At 34.9% G+C, this 16,041-nt stretch overlaps 1 protein-coding gene across 1 annotated transcript in view; it reads right to left on the reverse strand.

Annotated features, from left to right (window-relative positions):
- Positions 1-16,041, reverse strand: part of C2CD6 (C2 calcium dependent domain containing 6) — a 126,365-nt gene that overhangs the window by 88,564 nt on the left and 21,760 nt on the right. The window contains exons 4-6 of the mRNA XM_012556045.1: positions 15,295-15,443; positions 13,284-13,406; positions 1,151-1,195 (exon numbers count right to left, since the gene is read on the reverse strand). Coding sequence (XP_012411499.1) covers positions 1,151-1,195; positions 13,284-13,406; positions 15,295-15,443 — 317 coding nt within the window. The remainder of the gene's footprint in view (positions 1-1,150; positions 1,196-13,283; positions 13,407-15,294; positions 15,444-16,041) is intronic.

The following is a 16,041-nucleotide window of genomic DNA, read 5'->3' on the forward strand; positions in this document are numbered from 1 at the left end:
AGCAACCCTATGTACAAACAGAAGGAAACACTGCCACGTCCTGTGCCATCCTCACAATCGTTGCTGTTTGAGCCCATTGTTGCAGCCACTGTGTCAGTCCATCTCATTGAGGGTCTGCCTCTCTTTCGTTGACCCTCTACTTTACCAAGCGTGACGTCCTTCTTCGGGAATGGTCCCTCCTGATAACATGTCCAAAGTACATGAGATGAAGTCTCACCATCCTCACTTCTAAGGAACATTCTGGCTGTACTACTTCCATATATTTATATATACGTGTGTATGTATATGTACATATACATACATACATATATATATATATTTTAAGTACTCACATTTCTTCCATTTCCACTTCCATTTTAAGATAAAAATTTTATTTATACAAGTGATTTTACCTCTCTGACCCTCAGGTTCCTCATATGTGAAATGAAGGAGGGTGTCAGAGGTAATGACCTTAAATGTTCATCATTGTTTTTTATGACCCTTCCCCCAGTTTTGTCTATTGGCCCCTGAAGCCTCTCTGAATAGCAGAAGATCAATTAATTAAGCTAATTATTTTTAAAAGAGCCCTGGTGGTGCAGTGGTTAAGAGCTCAGCTGCTAACCGAGAGGTCGTCGTTTCAAACCCACCAGCCACCCTGCAAGATTAAAATGTGGCAGTCCGCTTCTGTAAAGATTACAGCCTTCGAAACCCTATGTGGCAGTTCTACTCTGTCCTACATGGCTGCTAGGAGTCAAAATCGACTCGATAGCACCTAACAAAGACAATAATTTTTAAGTCTATAAAAAGAAATTAGAATAAGAATTGTAAACAAAACTCTTTAGAAACTCCCCAAGGAGAAAAAGAATACTTCCTCAATCCAGTAAGTGAGGCTCCTGAGGCTGTGCAAAGACATAGCTAGAGGCATTTTACTTTCTCATCCAATAATTTCTTATTTTCTTTTCCACTATTTAGCAGTAAGATTGCAGCTTTTTAAAAAGGGTGTGTGTTAAGATTTTGTGAATAAATATTGTACTCTTTATTTAATACATTCACATTAATTCAAACGGTGACTAATAGAGATATAGATATAGGCTACAAACATTAAACTTATATGAAACATTAAGAAAATATTACATGTGCACAAAACTATAAGTTTCAATAAAGTTCTTACTGTGTTTTTATTCAAAATTTGCAATTCTTCAGTAAAGCATCCTTTCTAGAAAAAAGCAATAAATAATAAAATTCTTAAATATAGAATCATTCATGTAGATCTAAACCACATCATAGTAAAAATCAGGTAATGGTTTTTTAATGCATGAATGAATCTAATAGCTGAAACACAAACATAATGAATGTTCAGAAAAAAATTAAAATTTCAGGTAGAAGTGATGGAAATAAATGTTAATATTTACATTTATGTTTTAGGCAAAAACTTTCCTGCTTTCCTGCTAATTATAGCTCCCCATTTTGGAAGTCTTAGAGAAACTGCCATGTCCACCCTCCTTTTGACGGGTCATTTAAACATAAATCTACACAATCAGCTGACTCCTGACATAACCTCTCTCATCTGTCAGGGACTGTTATGATCTTTTTAATCAAATAAAGCTTTGGTACTCTTAGTCACCATCTCTTGTCATCTCTGCTGTCCTATAAGTTCTCTTACCTAACCTAACATCTCATTGTTCCCTTTCTTCCCAACATTTTCCACTACAGTTCATGGAATCCCAATTCCATGGTTAACAAGCTACCTTACATCTTTTTTGTAATCTTTAATGGTTTTATTGAGATATAATTCATATACCATTCAATTCACCCATTTAAAGTGTACAATTCGTGGTTTTAAGTATACTCAGAGATACGTGAAACAATCAGAACAGTGAATTGTAGAGCGTTTCCATGGCCTTAAGAAGAGATCCAGTATCAGTTAGCTGTTGCCCCATTGTCCCCACATTCCACCTCCCCAGCTCTAAACAACGACTAATCTGCTTTATCTCTACATAGATTTCCCTATACTGGATTTTTATATGAATAAAATTATATAATATATGGTATTTGGTGACTGGTTTCTTTTACTTAGCATAATGTTTTCAAGGTTCATTCACGCTGTAGCGTGTATCAGTACTTCATTCCTTTTTATGGCTGAGTAATATTCCATTGTACAGATATACCATATTTTGTTTATCAGCTCGTCTGTTGATGCACATTTGGGTTGTCTCAACCTTTCAGCTACTAAGAATAATGTGGCTACTATGAATAATCCTGTTATAACCATTCATGTACAAGTTTTTGTGTGGACATGTGTTTTCATTTCTCTTGAGTATATAGCTAGGAATAGAATTTCTGGGTTATATGGTAACTCTGTGAGAGGCATGGAGCCCTGGTGGCACAGTGGTTAAGGTCTCAGCTGCCAACCAAAAGGTTGGCAGTTTGAATCCACCAGCTGCTCCTTGGAAACTCTATGGGGCAGTTCTGCTCTGTCCTATAGGGTCACTGTGAGTCAGAATCAACTTGATGCCAGTGGGTTTGGTTTGGTTTTGGTATAAGAGGCATTGGTGGTTCAGTGTTAGAATTCTCACCTCTCACCTGGGTTCAATTCCCGGCCAATGCATCTCACACGCAGTCACCACTGGTCTGTCAGTAGGCGCTTGCATTTTGCTATGATGCTGAACAGGTTTCAGTGGAGGTTCCAGACTAAGATGGTCTAAGAAGAAAGGCTTGGCAATCTACTTCCGAAAATCAGTCAATGGAAACCCTATGAATCACAACTGAACATTGTCCAATCTACAACTGATCATGGGGATGTCACAGGACCAGACAGCATTTCTTTCTTTTCTGCATGTGTAACCATGAATCTGGGCTGACTTGACAGTAGCTAACAAGAATGATAACTCTAGGTTTATTCATTTGAAGAACTACAGACTGTTTTCCAAAGCAGCTGCACCATTTTACATTCCTATCAGCAGTGTATAAGGGTTCTGCTTTCTTCATGTCTTCTACAACACTTGTTGTTAACTAAATTTTTTTATTCTAGTCATCCTAGTGGTTGTGAAATGTTATCACATTGTGGTTTTGATTTGCATTCCCTTGATGATTAATGATGTTTAGCATCTTTTCATGTTCTTCTTGGCCAGCCACTTTATATCTTCTTTGGAAAAATGTTTATTAAAATCCTTTTCCCATTTTTTTAATTGGGTTATTTGCCTTTTTATTATTGAGTTATAAGAGTTCTTTATATATTCTAGATATGTCTTTTATAAATCTCTTATATTATGATTTAAATTTTTTTCCCCATTCTGTGGGTTGTCTTTTCACTTTGTTGATGGTGTATTCTGAAGCATAAAGTTTTTAATTTTGAAGAATTCCAATTAATCTGTTTTTTCTTTTGTTGCTCATGTTTTTAGTGTCATATCTAAGACTCCTTTGCCAAATCCAAAGACATGAAGATTTACACTACTGTTTTCTCCTAAGAGTTTTAGAGTTTTTTCCTCTTACATTTAGGTCTTTGAACCATTTTGAATTATTTTTGTACATGGTGTAAGGCAAGGGCCCAACTTAATTCTTTTGCGTGTGGCTATTCTGTTGTTTTAGCGCCATTTGTTGAAAAGACTAGTCTAGTATGGTCTTGGCACCCTTACTTAAAAAAGAAAAAAAGTTGACATTTGGTCCTGACATATCTGACAAGGATCTAATCTCTGAAATATATAGAAAACTCCAATAATTCAACAACAAAACTACAAAAAATCCAATCAAAAAATGGACAAAGGACATGAACAGACGTTTCACCAAAAAGTACATTCAGGTGGCCAACAAATACATGAAAAGATGCTCGTGATCATTAGCCATTAGAGAGATGCAAATCAAAACTACAATGACATACCATCTCACCCCTGAAAAAATGGCAACAGTCAAAAGAATAGAAAACAACAAATGCGGGTAAGGTTCAAGGGAGAGTGTAACTCTTATACACTGCTGGTGGGATTGTAAAATGGTACAACCCCTATGGAAAATGGTATGATGCTTCCTCAAAAAGCTAGAAATATAAATACCTTATGATCCAGCAATCCCACTCCTAGGTATATATGGAAGAGATAGAAAAGCAGTGACACAAATAGACATACACACACCTATTTTCATTGCAGCTTTATTCACAATAAGAAAAAGATGGAAACAACCTAAGTACCCAGCAACGGATGAATGGATAAACAAATTGTAGTACATACATACAGTGGAATACTATGCAACTATAAAGAATAATGAGAAATCCACAAAACATCTTATAACATTAATCTGGAAGGCATTATGCTGAGTGAAATAAGTCAATCACAAAAGGACAAATATTGTATGGTCTCACTATTATAAAAAGTCGAGAATAGATATACACATGGAAAGCAACATTCTTTGATGGTTACCAAGGATAGGAGGAGGAGGGAGGGGGAATCACTTTCTAGACAGTAAACTATTGCCATTGAGTCAACTCCGACTCATAGCAACCCTATAAGACAGAGTGGAACTGCTCCATAGGGTTTCCAAGGAGCGGCTGGGGGATTTGAACTGCCAACCTTTTTGTTAGCAGCCTAGCTCTTAACCACTGTGCCACCAGGGCTCCTTCTAGACAGTAGACACTTGTTATTTTTGGTGATGGGAAAGGAAATACCAAATATGGGTGAAGGCTGCACAACATGATCAAGGTAAATGAAGACACTTAGAAGTGCACAAGAAAGAAGGACAACTTCAGTAAATGTTATAACATATACCAACATCGCGACAACAGTAATAACAACCAAAAATATGTGTGTGGCTACATAGATAGATATGTATGCATATATGTGTATAGGAAGACATATGTGAGTACATGCACATGCATGATAGGTGTATCTGTAGGAATATGTATATACGGGTTAGTGTGTGCTGCATATATATCCATATATATAATAAAGCACATAAGGAGCACAGTTATGGAGACTTCCTAGACATGCCCAAACAACTCATGGGATGGTTTACTGTGTTAAAAGGCTCAGAGCCATAGTCTTGTGGGACAGCTTTGTCAATTGGCATAACATAGTTCATAAAGAAAATTGTCTACACCCTAGTTTGGTGAGTAGCATCTGGGGTCTTAAAAGCTTTTGATAGGCCATCTAAAATACAGCTATTGGTCCCTACTTGTCTGTAACAAAAGAGAATGAAGGAAACCAAAAATTCAAAGGAGAAACTAGTCTATGAGACTAATAGTCCACACAAACCACGGCCTCTTCTAACCTGAGACCAGAAGAACTAGATGGTGCCAGGCTACCACGACTGACCCTTCTGACCAGGGACACAATAGAAGGCCCCAGATAGAATGGGAGAAAAATTTAGAACAAAATTCGAATTCCTAAAGTAAGTCAGATTTACTGGACCAGTAGAGACTAAAGGAACTCCCGAGACTTCTGCCCTAAAATACCCTTTGAACCCGGCACTGAAGCTACTCCTGGAGGTCACCTTTCGGCCAAATAATAGATTGGCTTGTATACTAAACAATATCACCCATGAGTAACGTGCTCCCTTAAACAATCAACTATATGAGACCAGATGGTCAACATTTACCCAAAAGCAAAGATGAGAAGGCAAGGAGGGGAAGGGAAACTAAATCAATGGAAACGGAACAAACAGAATGCAAATAATGAGAATACTGACACATTACAAAAATTGTAACCAATGTTATGGAACAATTTGTATAAAAATTGTTAAATGGGAATCTAATTTGCTATGTAAACTTTCACCTAAAACACAATAAAATATTTTTAAAAAAACAGTTGACTATATATATATATGGGTTAATTTCTGGACTCTCAATTCCAGTCCATTGATCTGTATATCTATCCTTGTGCCACTACCACACTGTCTTGATTATCATTGCTTTGTAGCAAGTTTTGAAATTAGGAAGTGTGAGTCCTCCTACTTTATTCTTCTTTTTTCAGGATTGCTTTGGCTATTCTGGGTCCCTCGCAATTCCACGTAAATTTTAGAATCAGCTTGTCAATATGTAGAAATAAGTCAGCCAGCTAGGATTCTGATACGGATTACACGGAATCTTGTAGATCAGTTTGGGTAGTCCTGTCGTCTTAACAATGTTAAGTCTTCTGATCCATGAACGTAAGATGTTTGTCCATTTATTTACATCTTCTTTAATTACTTTCAACAATTATTTGTCAGTTTCCAGAATATAAATTGTGTGGTTCTTTCACTAAATTTATTCCTTGGTATTTTATTCTTTTTGATGTTACTGTGAATGGAGTTGTATTCTTAATTTCATGTTCAGATTCTTCATTGCAAGTGTATAAAAATGCAATTGATTTTTTTATATTGATCTTGTATTCTGCAATCTTGCTGAGTTCATTTATTAGTTCTAATAGTTTTTTAGTAGGTCCTGTGATGGTTAAGATTGTGTGTCAACTTGGCTGGGCCATGATTCTCAATGATCACTCCCATGATGGGATCTGCTGAGTAGCCAATCAGTTGAAAGGGGGTTTCCTTGAGCATGTGGCCTGCATCCAAATATAAGCAGACGTTCTGGCTTTTTGCTCACTCTGGATCCTGAGGCTACCTCCTGTTCGTCTGACCTCTGGTTCTGATAATCAACTAATATAATACATCATATCAATACAGAAAAAAATCGCATGATCATCTCAATAAGACCTCTGGTTCTTGGGGCTCAAGCCATCAGCTTATCTCCTGATCTTGGGATTCGTGGATCTTCACAACCTGTGAGTGGGAGCCCTGCTCTCCAACCTGCTGATCTTGGGTTTGCCAGCCGCTGCAGCTACGTGAATTGGTAGAAGCCTCTATCCTGATCCACGGACTTGGGACGTTCCAGTTTCTATAATCGTGTGAGCCATTTCCTTGATATAAATCTCTATATATACATATTTATATGCTTTACTGGTTTTGCTTCTCTAGAGAATCCAGCTTAAGACAGTTCCTTAAGTGTTTCTATATATAAGATTATATCATCTGCAAATATAGTTTTACTTCTTCCTTTCCAATCTGGAAGCTTTTCATTTCTTTTTCTCACCTATTTACCCTGGATAGGACCTCCAGCAAAATGAGTAAAAGTGGCGAGAGTGGACATCCTTGTCTTCCTGATCTTAGGGGGAAAGTATCCATTCTTTCACCATTAAGTATGATGTAGCTGTGGGTTTTTCATGGATGCCCTTTTTGAGGTTGAGGAAGTTCCCTTGTAATCCTAGGTTGTTGAGTGTTTTTATCATGAAAGAATGTTGGATTTCCTCAAATGCTTTTCTTGCATTTATTGAGATGATATGTGATTTTTTCTCTATTGATATGATGTATTATATCAGTTGATTATCAGATGTTAAACCTACCTTACATTCCTGGGGAAAAATGCTGCTTAGTAATAGTGTATAATTCAACAACAACAAAAAAATAGTGTGTAATTCTTTTTATATATTGCTAGACTTGGCTTACTGGTATTTTGTTGAGGATTTTTGCATACATATTCACAAGAGATATTGGTCTGTAGTTTTCATTTCTTGTGATGTCTTTGTCTGGTTTTGGTATTGGGGTAATGTTGGCCTCATGGAATGATGTGAGAAGTGTTCATTCATCTTCTACTTTTTGAAAAGTTTATAAAGAATTGATGTTAATTCTTCTTTGAATGTTTGGTAGAATCCAGTGGTGAAGCCAACCGGACCTGGGTTTTTCCTCATAAATAGTATTTGATTACTGATTCAATCTCTTTACTGTTATAGGTCTGTTTAAATTGTCTATTTCTTCTTGAGTCAGTTTATGTCTTTCTAGAAATTTGTCCATTTTTTAGTGTACAATTGTTCACAGAATTTCTTTACACAGTAAAACTCGTGAAAGCCAGAACGTGTGTGAGGTGGAAACCTGTCAGAGAAGGAAAACTAAAATATATTCCACTAAAACAAGTAATAGAAAAATGGTAAGACTGCACCTTGTCAAAGGTGGAAAACTTGAAAGACCTGGAAAAGCAAGGTCAAGTTCCGGCTCTCATAGGTTTCACTATAATTTTTATTTCTGTAAGGTTGGTAGTAATGTTCCCTCTTTCATTTCTGGTTCTAGTAATTTGAGTCTTCTTTTTTTCTTGGTCAAACAAGCTAAAGGTTTGTCAATTTCATTGATCTTTACAAAGAGCCCGCTTTTGGTTTTAATAATTTTCTCTATTTTTCTATTCTGTAGTTATTAATCCCCATCTAATCTTTATTAGACATACATAAATCAAGAGGCAGTTGTTTGAAAAGAACAAGGGGATACCGCATGGTGTAAAGTCAGGAAAGGTGTGTGTCAGGGATGTATCCTTTCACCATACCTATTCAATCTGTATGCTGAGCAAATAATCCGAGAAGCTGGACTATATGAAGAAGAATGGGGCATCAGGATTGGAGGAAGACTCATTAACAACCTGCGATATGCAGATGACACAACCTTGCTTGCTGAAAGTGAAGAGGACTTGAAGCACTTACTGGTGAAGATCAAAGACCACAGCCTTCAGTATGGATTACACCTCAACATAAAGAAAACAAAAATACTCACAATCAGCCCAATAAGGAACATCATGATAAACATGATAAAAGACTGATAAACAGAGAAATGACTGAAGTTGTCAAGGATTTCATTTTACTTGGATCCACAATCAACACCCATGGAAGCAGCAGTCAAGAAATCAAAAGACACATTGCATTGGGCAAATCTGCTGCGAAAGACCTCTTTAAACTGTTGAAAAGCAAACATGTCACCTTGAAGACTAGGGTGTGTCTGACCCAAGCCATGGTATTTTCAATCGCATTATATGCATGCGAAAGCTGGACAATGAATAAGGAGGACCAAAGGAGAATTGATACCTTTGAATCGTGGTGTTGGTGAAGAATATTGAATACACCATGGACGGCCAAAAGAATGAACAAATCTGTCTTGGAAGAAGTATAACCAGAATGCCCCTTAGAAGCAAGGATGGCAAGACTATGTCTCACATACTTTGGCCATGTTATCAGGAGGGACCAGTCCCTGGAGAAGGACATCATGCTTGATAAAGTACAGGGTTAGGGGAAAAAAGGAAGACCCTCAAGGAGATGGACTGACACAGTGGTTGTAACAATGGGCTCAAGCATAACAACGATTGTGAGCATGGCGCAGGACTGGGCAGTGTTTTGTTCTGTAGTACAAAAGGTCACTATGAGTTGAAATCAACTCGACGGCACCTAACAACAACAACCTTTATTAACTCCTTCCTTCTGCCTGCTTTAGGTTTAGTTTTTTCATATTTCTCCAGTGTCTTAATGTTGAAGGTTTGGTTATTGATTTGAGATTTTTCCTCTTTCTTAATGTAGACATTTATTGCTATAAATTTTCCTCTACACTGCTATAGTTGTATCCCATACGTTTTTGTCCTTTGAATCTTCATTTTCATTCATCTCAAAGTACTTTCTGATTTCCTGTTTGACCCTTTGTTATTTAGGAGACTGCTGTTCTATTTCTACACATTTGTGAGTTTCCCAAATTCTTCCTTGTTTACAGATTTCTAATTTCATTCCATTATGGTCAGGAACATACTTTGTATCGTTATTTTTTTTAATTTATTGAGATCTGTTTTATGGCCAAGCATATGGACTGTCTTGGAGAATATTCTATGTGCACCTTAGAAGAACGTATATGCTGTTCTTGTTGGGTGAGGTGTTCTATAAATATCTATTAGGTCTAGTCGGTTTATCATGTTGTTCAAGTCTTCTATTTCTTGTTGATCTTCTGTCTAGCTGTTTTATCTGTTACTGAAAGTGGGATGTTGAAGTCTCCAACTATTATTATTGAATTATCTATTTTTCCTTTTATTTCTGTTGGTTTTTTGTCTCGTGTATTTTGGTGCGTATATGTGTATAAGTGTTATAACTTTCTGATGGGTTAACTTTTTTATCATTATATGATACTCTTCTTTATCGCTAATATTTTGTTTTATAGTGTATTTTGTCCAATATTAATAAAGTCATTTTTTGTGGTTGTTGTTTGTACATTCTTTTTTCATCCTTTTACTTTCAATTTCAATCTGTTTTTATCTTTTAATCTTAAGTATTTCTCCTGTAGACAGCATATAGTTATATCCAGTCTGCCAATCTTTCCATTTCGATTATATTGTTGAACCCAGTCACATTTTATGTTATTATTGAAAAATCTGGATTTACATCTGCTATTGAACTTTTTGTGTTCTATATGCCTCATGTCTTTTTTGTTCCTCTATTCCTCCTTTGGAGTCCCTGGCTGGTGCAGATGGTTAATGCACTCAGATGCTAACTGAAAGGTTGGCTGAAGGTTCAATTCCACCCAGAGGCACCTCAAAAGAAAGGTCTGGTGATCTACTTTTGAAAAAAATCAGCCATTGAAAACCCAAAGGAGCACAGTTCTGCTCTGACACACACGGGGTCACCATGAGTTGGAGTTGACTTGACGACAAATGGTTGAAGTTGATTCCTCCTTTACTTATTTCCTTTGTATTGACTGAATATTTTCCCTGATGACTCTGTTTGCTCAGAAAATTATATGGTGACTTTACCTATGATCTAGCAATTTCATAACCTAGAGACTCTTTTGCAGGCATGCTTTTGAAGACATGTTCAAGAAAATTCACTACATTAACGTTCATAATAGTAAAAAAAAAAAAACAAAAAACAAAACTGGAAATAATCCAAATTTCCATTAACAAATTTATGGATAAAGAAATTGATGTATATTCCCACATAGAATAGTATACCATTGCGAAAGAATGCATTCTAGCTCGTGAAATTAAATGTATTAATCTTAGAAACAATATGTTAAGAAATATATGTGATAGTATTTTTATAAAGTTAAAAACATGCAAAATTAAATAACATGTTAATTTCTGATTTAAAAAGCTGTGTATAAGTAGTAAAACTATGGAAAAATGCAAAGGAATAATAAATACAAAGTTGAGGAAAATTGTTACATGTTTTGGAGGAGAAGGGCAGGAAGCAGTGGGATGGGATCAGGCTGCAGCACAGGAACTTCAATGGCATTGAGTTAATATTGTACAACTTCAAGGAAAATGTAGGCTTAAGTCCTTTAAATGTCACTTCCTCCCTATCCTTTATGCTAAACTTGTTATGTGCATGTTTATATACATTATAAACCCCAAAAGATAAAATTATAATTTTTGCTTTAAACAGTTACATATATTTTAAAGAAATCAGGAGGAAAAGGATAGTTTTTCCTCTGACATCTCAATTTTGCTGTTAAGTCCATCCAGTGAATTTTTAAATTTCAGATCATATATTTTTCAGTTTTAGAATTTACATTTGGTTCTTTTATATTGTGTATGTCCCTGCTGAGCTTTTCTATTCTTTCTTACGTTTATAAAAAAGAATTAGAAGGAAGTTTGGAGAAATGAAATGCTATATTGAATTGTTGGATGGTGGGTGATTTTTTTATTTAAAAAATGTATACTCATGTTTTAAAATTGAATTAGCACATTAAAAAAAATTATCCCATAAAAATCAATACTGAAAATTTGTACATACAACTGTAGTACAAACATCCAGATCTCCTTCAACAAAATCCAAATATTTTGTTCAAACATTTGTCTAACAGTTGTTAAAAATGTTCAACATTTTGTTATATTTACTTAATATCTGTGCATATATTATATATATACAACCATATGAATAGTTCAGCAAACTATATTTATGTGTGTGTGTGTTTGCTGAACTATTTTTAAGTAAATTGCAGCCATCATGACACTTCAGCCCTAAATATTAAACCACACCTTGCATACTGTAAGAATAAGTGTATCTTACATAACCACAATATCAGTCTCAGACTTAAGAAAATTAACAATAATTCTAGAATTTTATCTAATATTCAGTACATATTCAAATTTTCCCAATTGTCTCAAGAATATCTTTTATAACTATCTTTTTCAAACCTAGATCCAATCAAAGTTGTTGCATCTTTTTACTCTCTTTTAATCTAGAAAAGTTTCCTCATCTTTGTTTTTTAAAACTTTAATGTTTTAAAGAATCTAAGCTTGTATGTCTCACATTCTGTATTAATCTTATCATAGCCTCATTGTATTGTTTAACTTTATTCCTACACCCTAAATTCCTATAAACTGTAATTTAGGTCTAAGCTTGTCTTGATTAGATTCAGGTTAAACATTTTTTATGAGAATAATTTATAGGTGATGTGTACTTCATATTATATCACTCAGGAAGTACATGATGTTAAGCTGCCCACAATTAGTTATGCTAATTTTGAGCACTTGGTTAAAGTGGTTGCTACAGATCTCTCTATTGTAAGGTACATTTTCCCCTTTGCAATAATCAATCTGTGGGCAGTTACTATGGCACTATGCAAATATCTTTTCCCCAACAAACTTTTACCTAGTGATTTTAGTACTATTGCTAATTCTTGACTGAATCAATCATTATTTATTACAAAGAGTTGCAAAAATGGTGAATTTGTAATTTTATCATTCCTTCTACATTCTTCTGTTAAAAAAAAAAACTTTTTCTTTTCTTGCTCCTTTTTTTTTTCTTTTCTTTTCTTTTTTGAAGATCACCAAGGACTCATGGATTTTTCTTTTTTTCAGAATGTTGCAGTCATCTTTTCGCTGTTCATATTATTCTGAAATTAGCTAGTATATGCCCCTGCAATCTGGCTGTTATGTCTTTTTTATATAACCTCATTAGTCTTTGAGGGCTTCTTTGATTTGTCTTAACAAATATTTCTGAAAATCCTTTAGATTGCTTATATTTTTTCACTAATCAAATGTTCTCTTCCTCTGAGTTCAGGGCAGTCAGAGCTACTAGAAAGTGAGGGGGACTCCTGGAAAGGAGAAAATGAGAATGGAGTAGTAACAAAATCTGTGTATAAACTCTGCCCGAATCTTCAGCTAATCCCAAATGACTCATGCACAGGCAGACTACAAGCAGCCCAGCTAAGTGTAAAAGAACTGAACTTAAATCTCAGCTACCACCTGTGAGACAGAGCTTGCAGTCAGAGTCATGGTTTAAAAGATTTCAGAAAAACATTTTATAATAAAACATGCTTAGTCTTTTAGGTTGTATCACTGCGCTTCTGAAAAAAATAGACTTATAAAAATATTATTGTGTTACAAACTAATGCTTTCTTTTTTTAACAGATAGAGTCTTGTTTTCTTAAGCACATGAGTTTGAAGGTAGATAATAAATAAAAGGAGTCAGTCAGGTATACATAAATTACAACAATGAATATCAACTGGAAAATGTGATAAAAAGTGAGAAAATGGTTTTGATACATACCTGAATTACTTCATAAAGGTGTACCTGAACACCCCCTAAAACAATAGGATATTTTTCTATATCTTCATATTCCATTAGTTCTAAGTAAATATTATTCCGCACATCATCTTGACGTCTGGGAACCTCAATATCAAAATACATGTGAAAAAAAGCATTGAATTTGCTGTCTGAATTTCAGATACAATAGCTGAGTAAATATATCCATACACTATATTATACGATGTACACACCTAATGAGTAGTTTTCGTATGCCACTAGCCTTCTAACTTTTCAGTCTCACAGTCACATATATCCTAATACCAACAACAATCAGGATCTTGTTTGTTTGCTGTCAGTTACAGTCTTTTTGAAATACCCATTGCCTACATTCTTTTTTTAACTCTGTACAAAAGTTCACCCTCATCTCTCTACTGAAACTGTATTACCAAAAGTTAAGCATCCAGTATTCTTTTCAGTCTCTTTTTATAACCTCAACTCAAAAGTCTCTCAACCTTAAGTTCAGTAGTACAATACCATTATTTTGTTATTTTTAAAAATCTGTACACTCTTTTGCTAATTAGAAAAAAATTCATGCCTTTCACCCCAAGATTCTAGGTGCCTTTCTATGGTGTCTCTCCCCACAACTGTTCAATGCTTGTGACTCTCTTCCTCTGAGACATAAGAAAAAAAGCAATTCACGTGTCAACTTGTGTGCCAGCAGAGGGGTTAAGAGTGCAGGCTCAGTTTTTCAGTAATTTCACATATAGATCATTAGAACCAATCTGGCTGTCAGAAAAACTACAAATACCAAATAAAATATTTAAAATATCTTCTTAAAAAGCATAAAAGAGTTCGTGAACTGGTAAGGAGTAATCATGTAAAACTCCAAGTACTGGCAGAAACTCAGAGAGATAAACTAGACCCTGAAGTTGTTCTTGACCTGTGGGCATTCCCAACCAGGTGACCTGAATCTGCAGTTGTCAAAGCCTGGGAAAGCAGAGAAATGACAGGGCAAAGACATGTCCCCCAACCCTCCTTCCATAAAGTGAAAAACCCAGAGGGCTATGGCCTCGGTAAACAGAGAAACTTTTATCCCAATTCATCCACAGAAGGCTGCAAGGAAGGCTTGCACTGCTGAGCAGAATGAGGGGGGAAAAAATCTCTGAGAAGATATAAACAAAAACAAGTTTATGTGGAATTGCAGCCTAAATTCATATTCACTGGATGGTATAAAGAGCCTCAAGCCTAGGATTTAGTATGAAGTGGTCTCAAACTGGTAGTAGCCTCAGGTGACTTAGAAGCAAATGCAAATCTTTCTCAGAGCTGAAATTTTCAACATGAAGCTCAAAGAAAACTAAAAAATAATTTTCCAAGGATAATGAGCAGATCATAGCAGCAACTTCAGATTTCCATTTACAGAACTCATCTGTCTAGATCTGGCTACTCTCTAAAAAATACTTTTTCAATTTTTCCTTAATAATTAATATACTATCACATTGGTAAATAAAAATCTTTATATACCAGAAATATTAACCAAACATGCACTGCAATTCCTCCATAATATGTGTATATGTATATGTGCACGTATACGGTAGTTGTGTGCATATATGTGTGTTTATATCTATAGATAAGTATGTGTATATATATTATATATAAAGAGAGAGAGAGTGTGTCTATGCAAGGGGAACACAGGAGAGGACAGGAAGAGAGGGCAAGGAGATGAAAAAGAAAGGGTGGAGGAGAGTAGCTGGGAAGGGATGAGCAAAATAAAGAAAAATACATGTGTGATAAACACTCAAGACCACAGATAGTAACATCTCTGGAAAGAAGTCAAATGAGATTATGCATTTTGCAGTGAACTTATATAGAAAGACCAACATAACCCACAGTGTAAAAATAGAACACTGTCAAATACAAAACAAAAGGCACTGATTTTTTTTCCCACCCACTTAAAAAAAAGATATAATTAGTGTAGAATATTTGAAACTATAAAGACATATTCTTACATAGAGAGGAGAACTTTGAACATTACCTGTACAGAAAAATATTTCACTTCATCAAACTTAATTACAGCGTTTTTTTCACTGCTTTTTGATAGTAAGGTATGCATTTTTGTATGTTTCACAACATTGTTGATAGTGATGCGAATGAATAAATTAGTGCAATGTGGTTTTAAAATGACTAGAAAATAGAATGATATTTAGGAAGCAAGTCTTACTGTAACTGAGCAATAATACCTTATAAAATTAATCCACTAAACAACTGAGCCCAAAACCTAAGAATCAATCAAGTCGGTATAGAAGGTAGCTGTAAAGCATATTAAACAACAGAAAAAAGTCCTTTAAAATAGTATTTTTGACCATCACTGGTAAGCACAAGATAATCAGGAAAAGAAGGTGATTCTTCCTTAGATCACTTCTTACATTTTTATCCTCACATTTCCATAATTCCTTTGAAAAATACTCTATATATTAATTTTAAGGTGACTAAATATTTGCAATATATAGTTGAAATTTTTTCTAAGCATAATTATGTACAAATTTAAAAAAAATTAAAAGTATGTCACCTGAGAATATTTTATTTTTAATTTTAAGACAACAGAATTTAAAGGAAAGTGTTCTATACTCTAATTCACTGCACTATATACCTCACTTATACTATATTGCTCTGTATTGTTACTTTTTCATAGCACAGCATGCATTAAAACAATCTTGTTCTCAGGTTTAATTGATTACCTTCAATAATTCTCTTTATATTATATATTATATAATTATACATA

Source organism: Trichechus manatus, unplaced genomic scaffold, assembly GCF_000243295.1.
Source record: "Trichechus manatus latirostris isolate Lorelei unplaced genomic scaffold, TriManLat1.0 scaffold00056, whole genome shotgun sequence".
Taxonomy (NCBI): domain Eukaryota; kingdom Metazoa; phylum Chordata; class Mammalia; order Sirenia; family Trichechidae; genus Trichechus; species Trichechus manatus.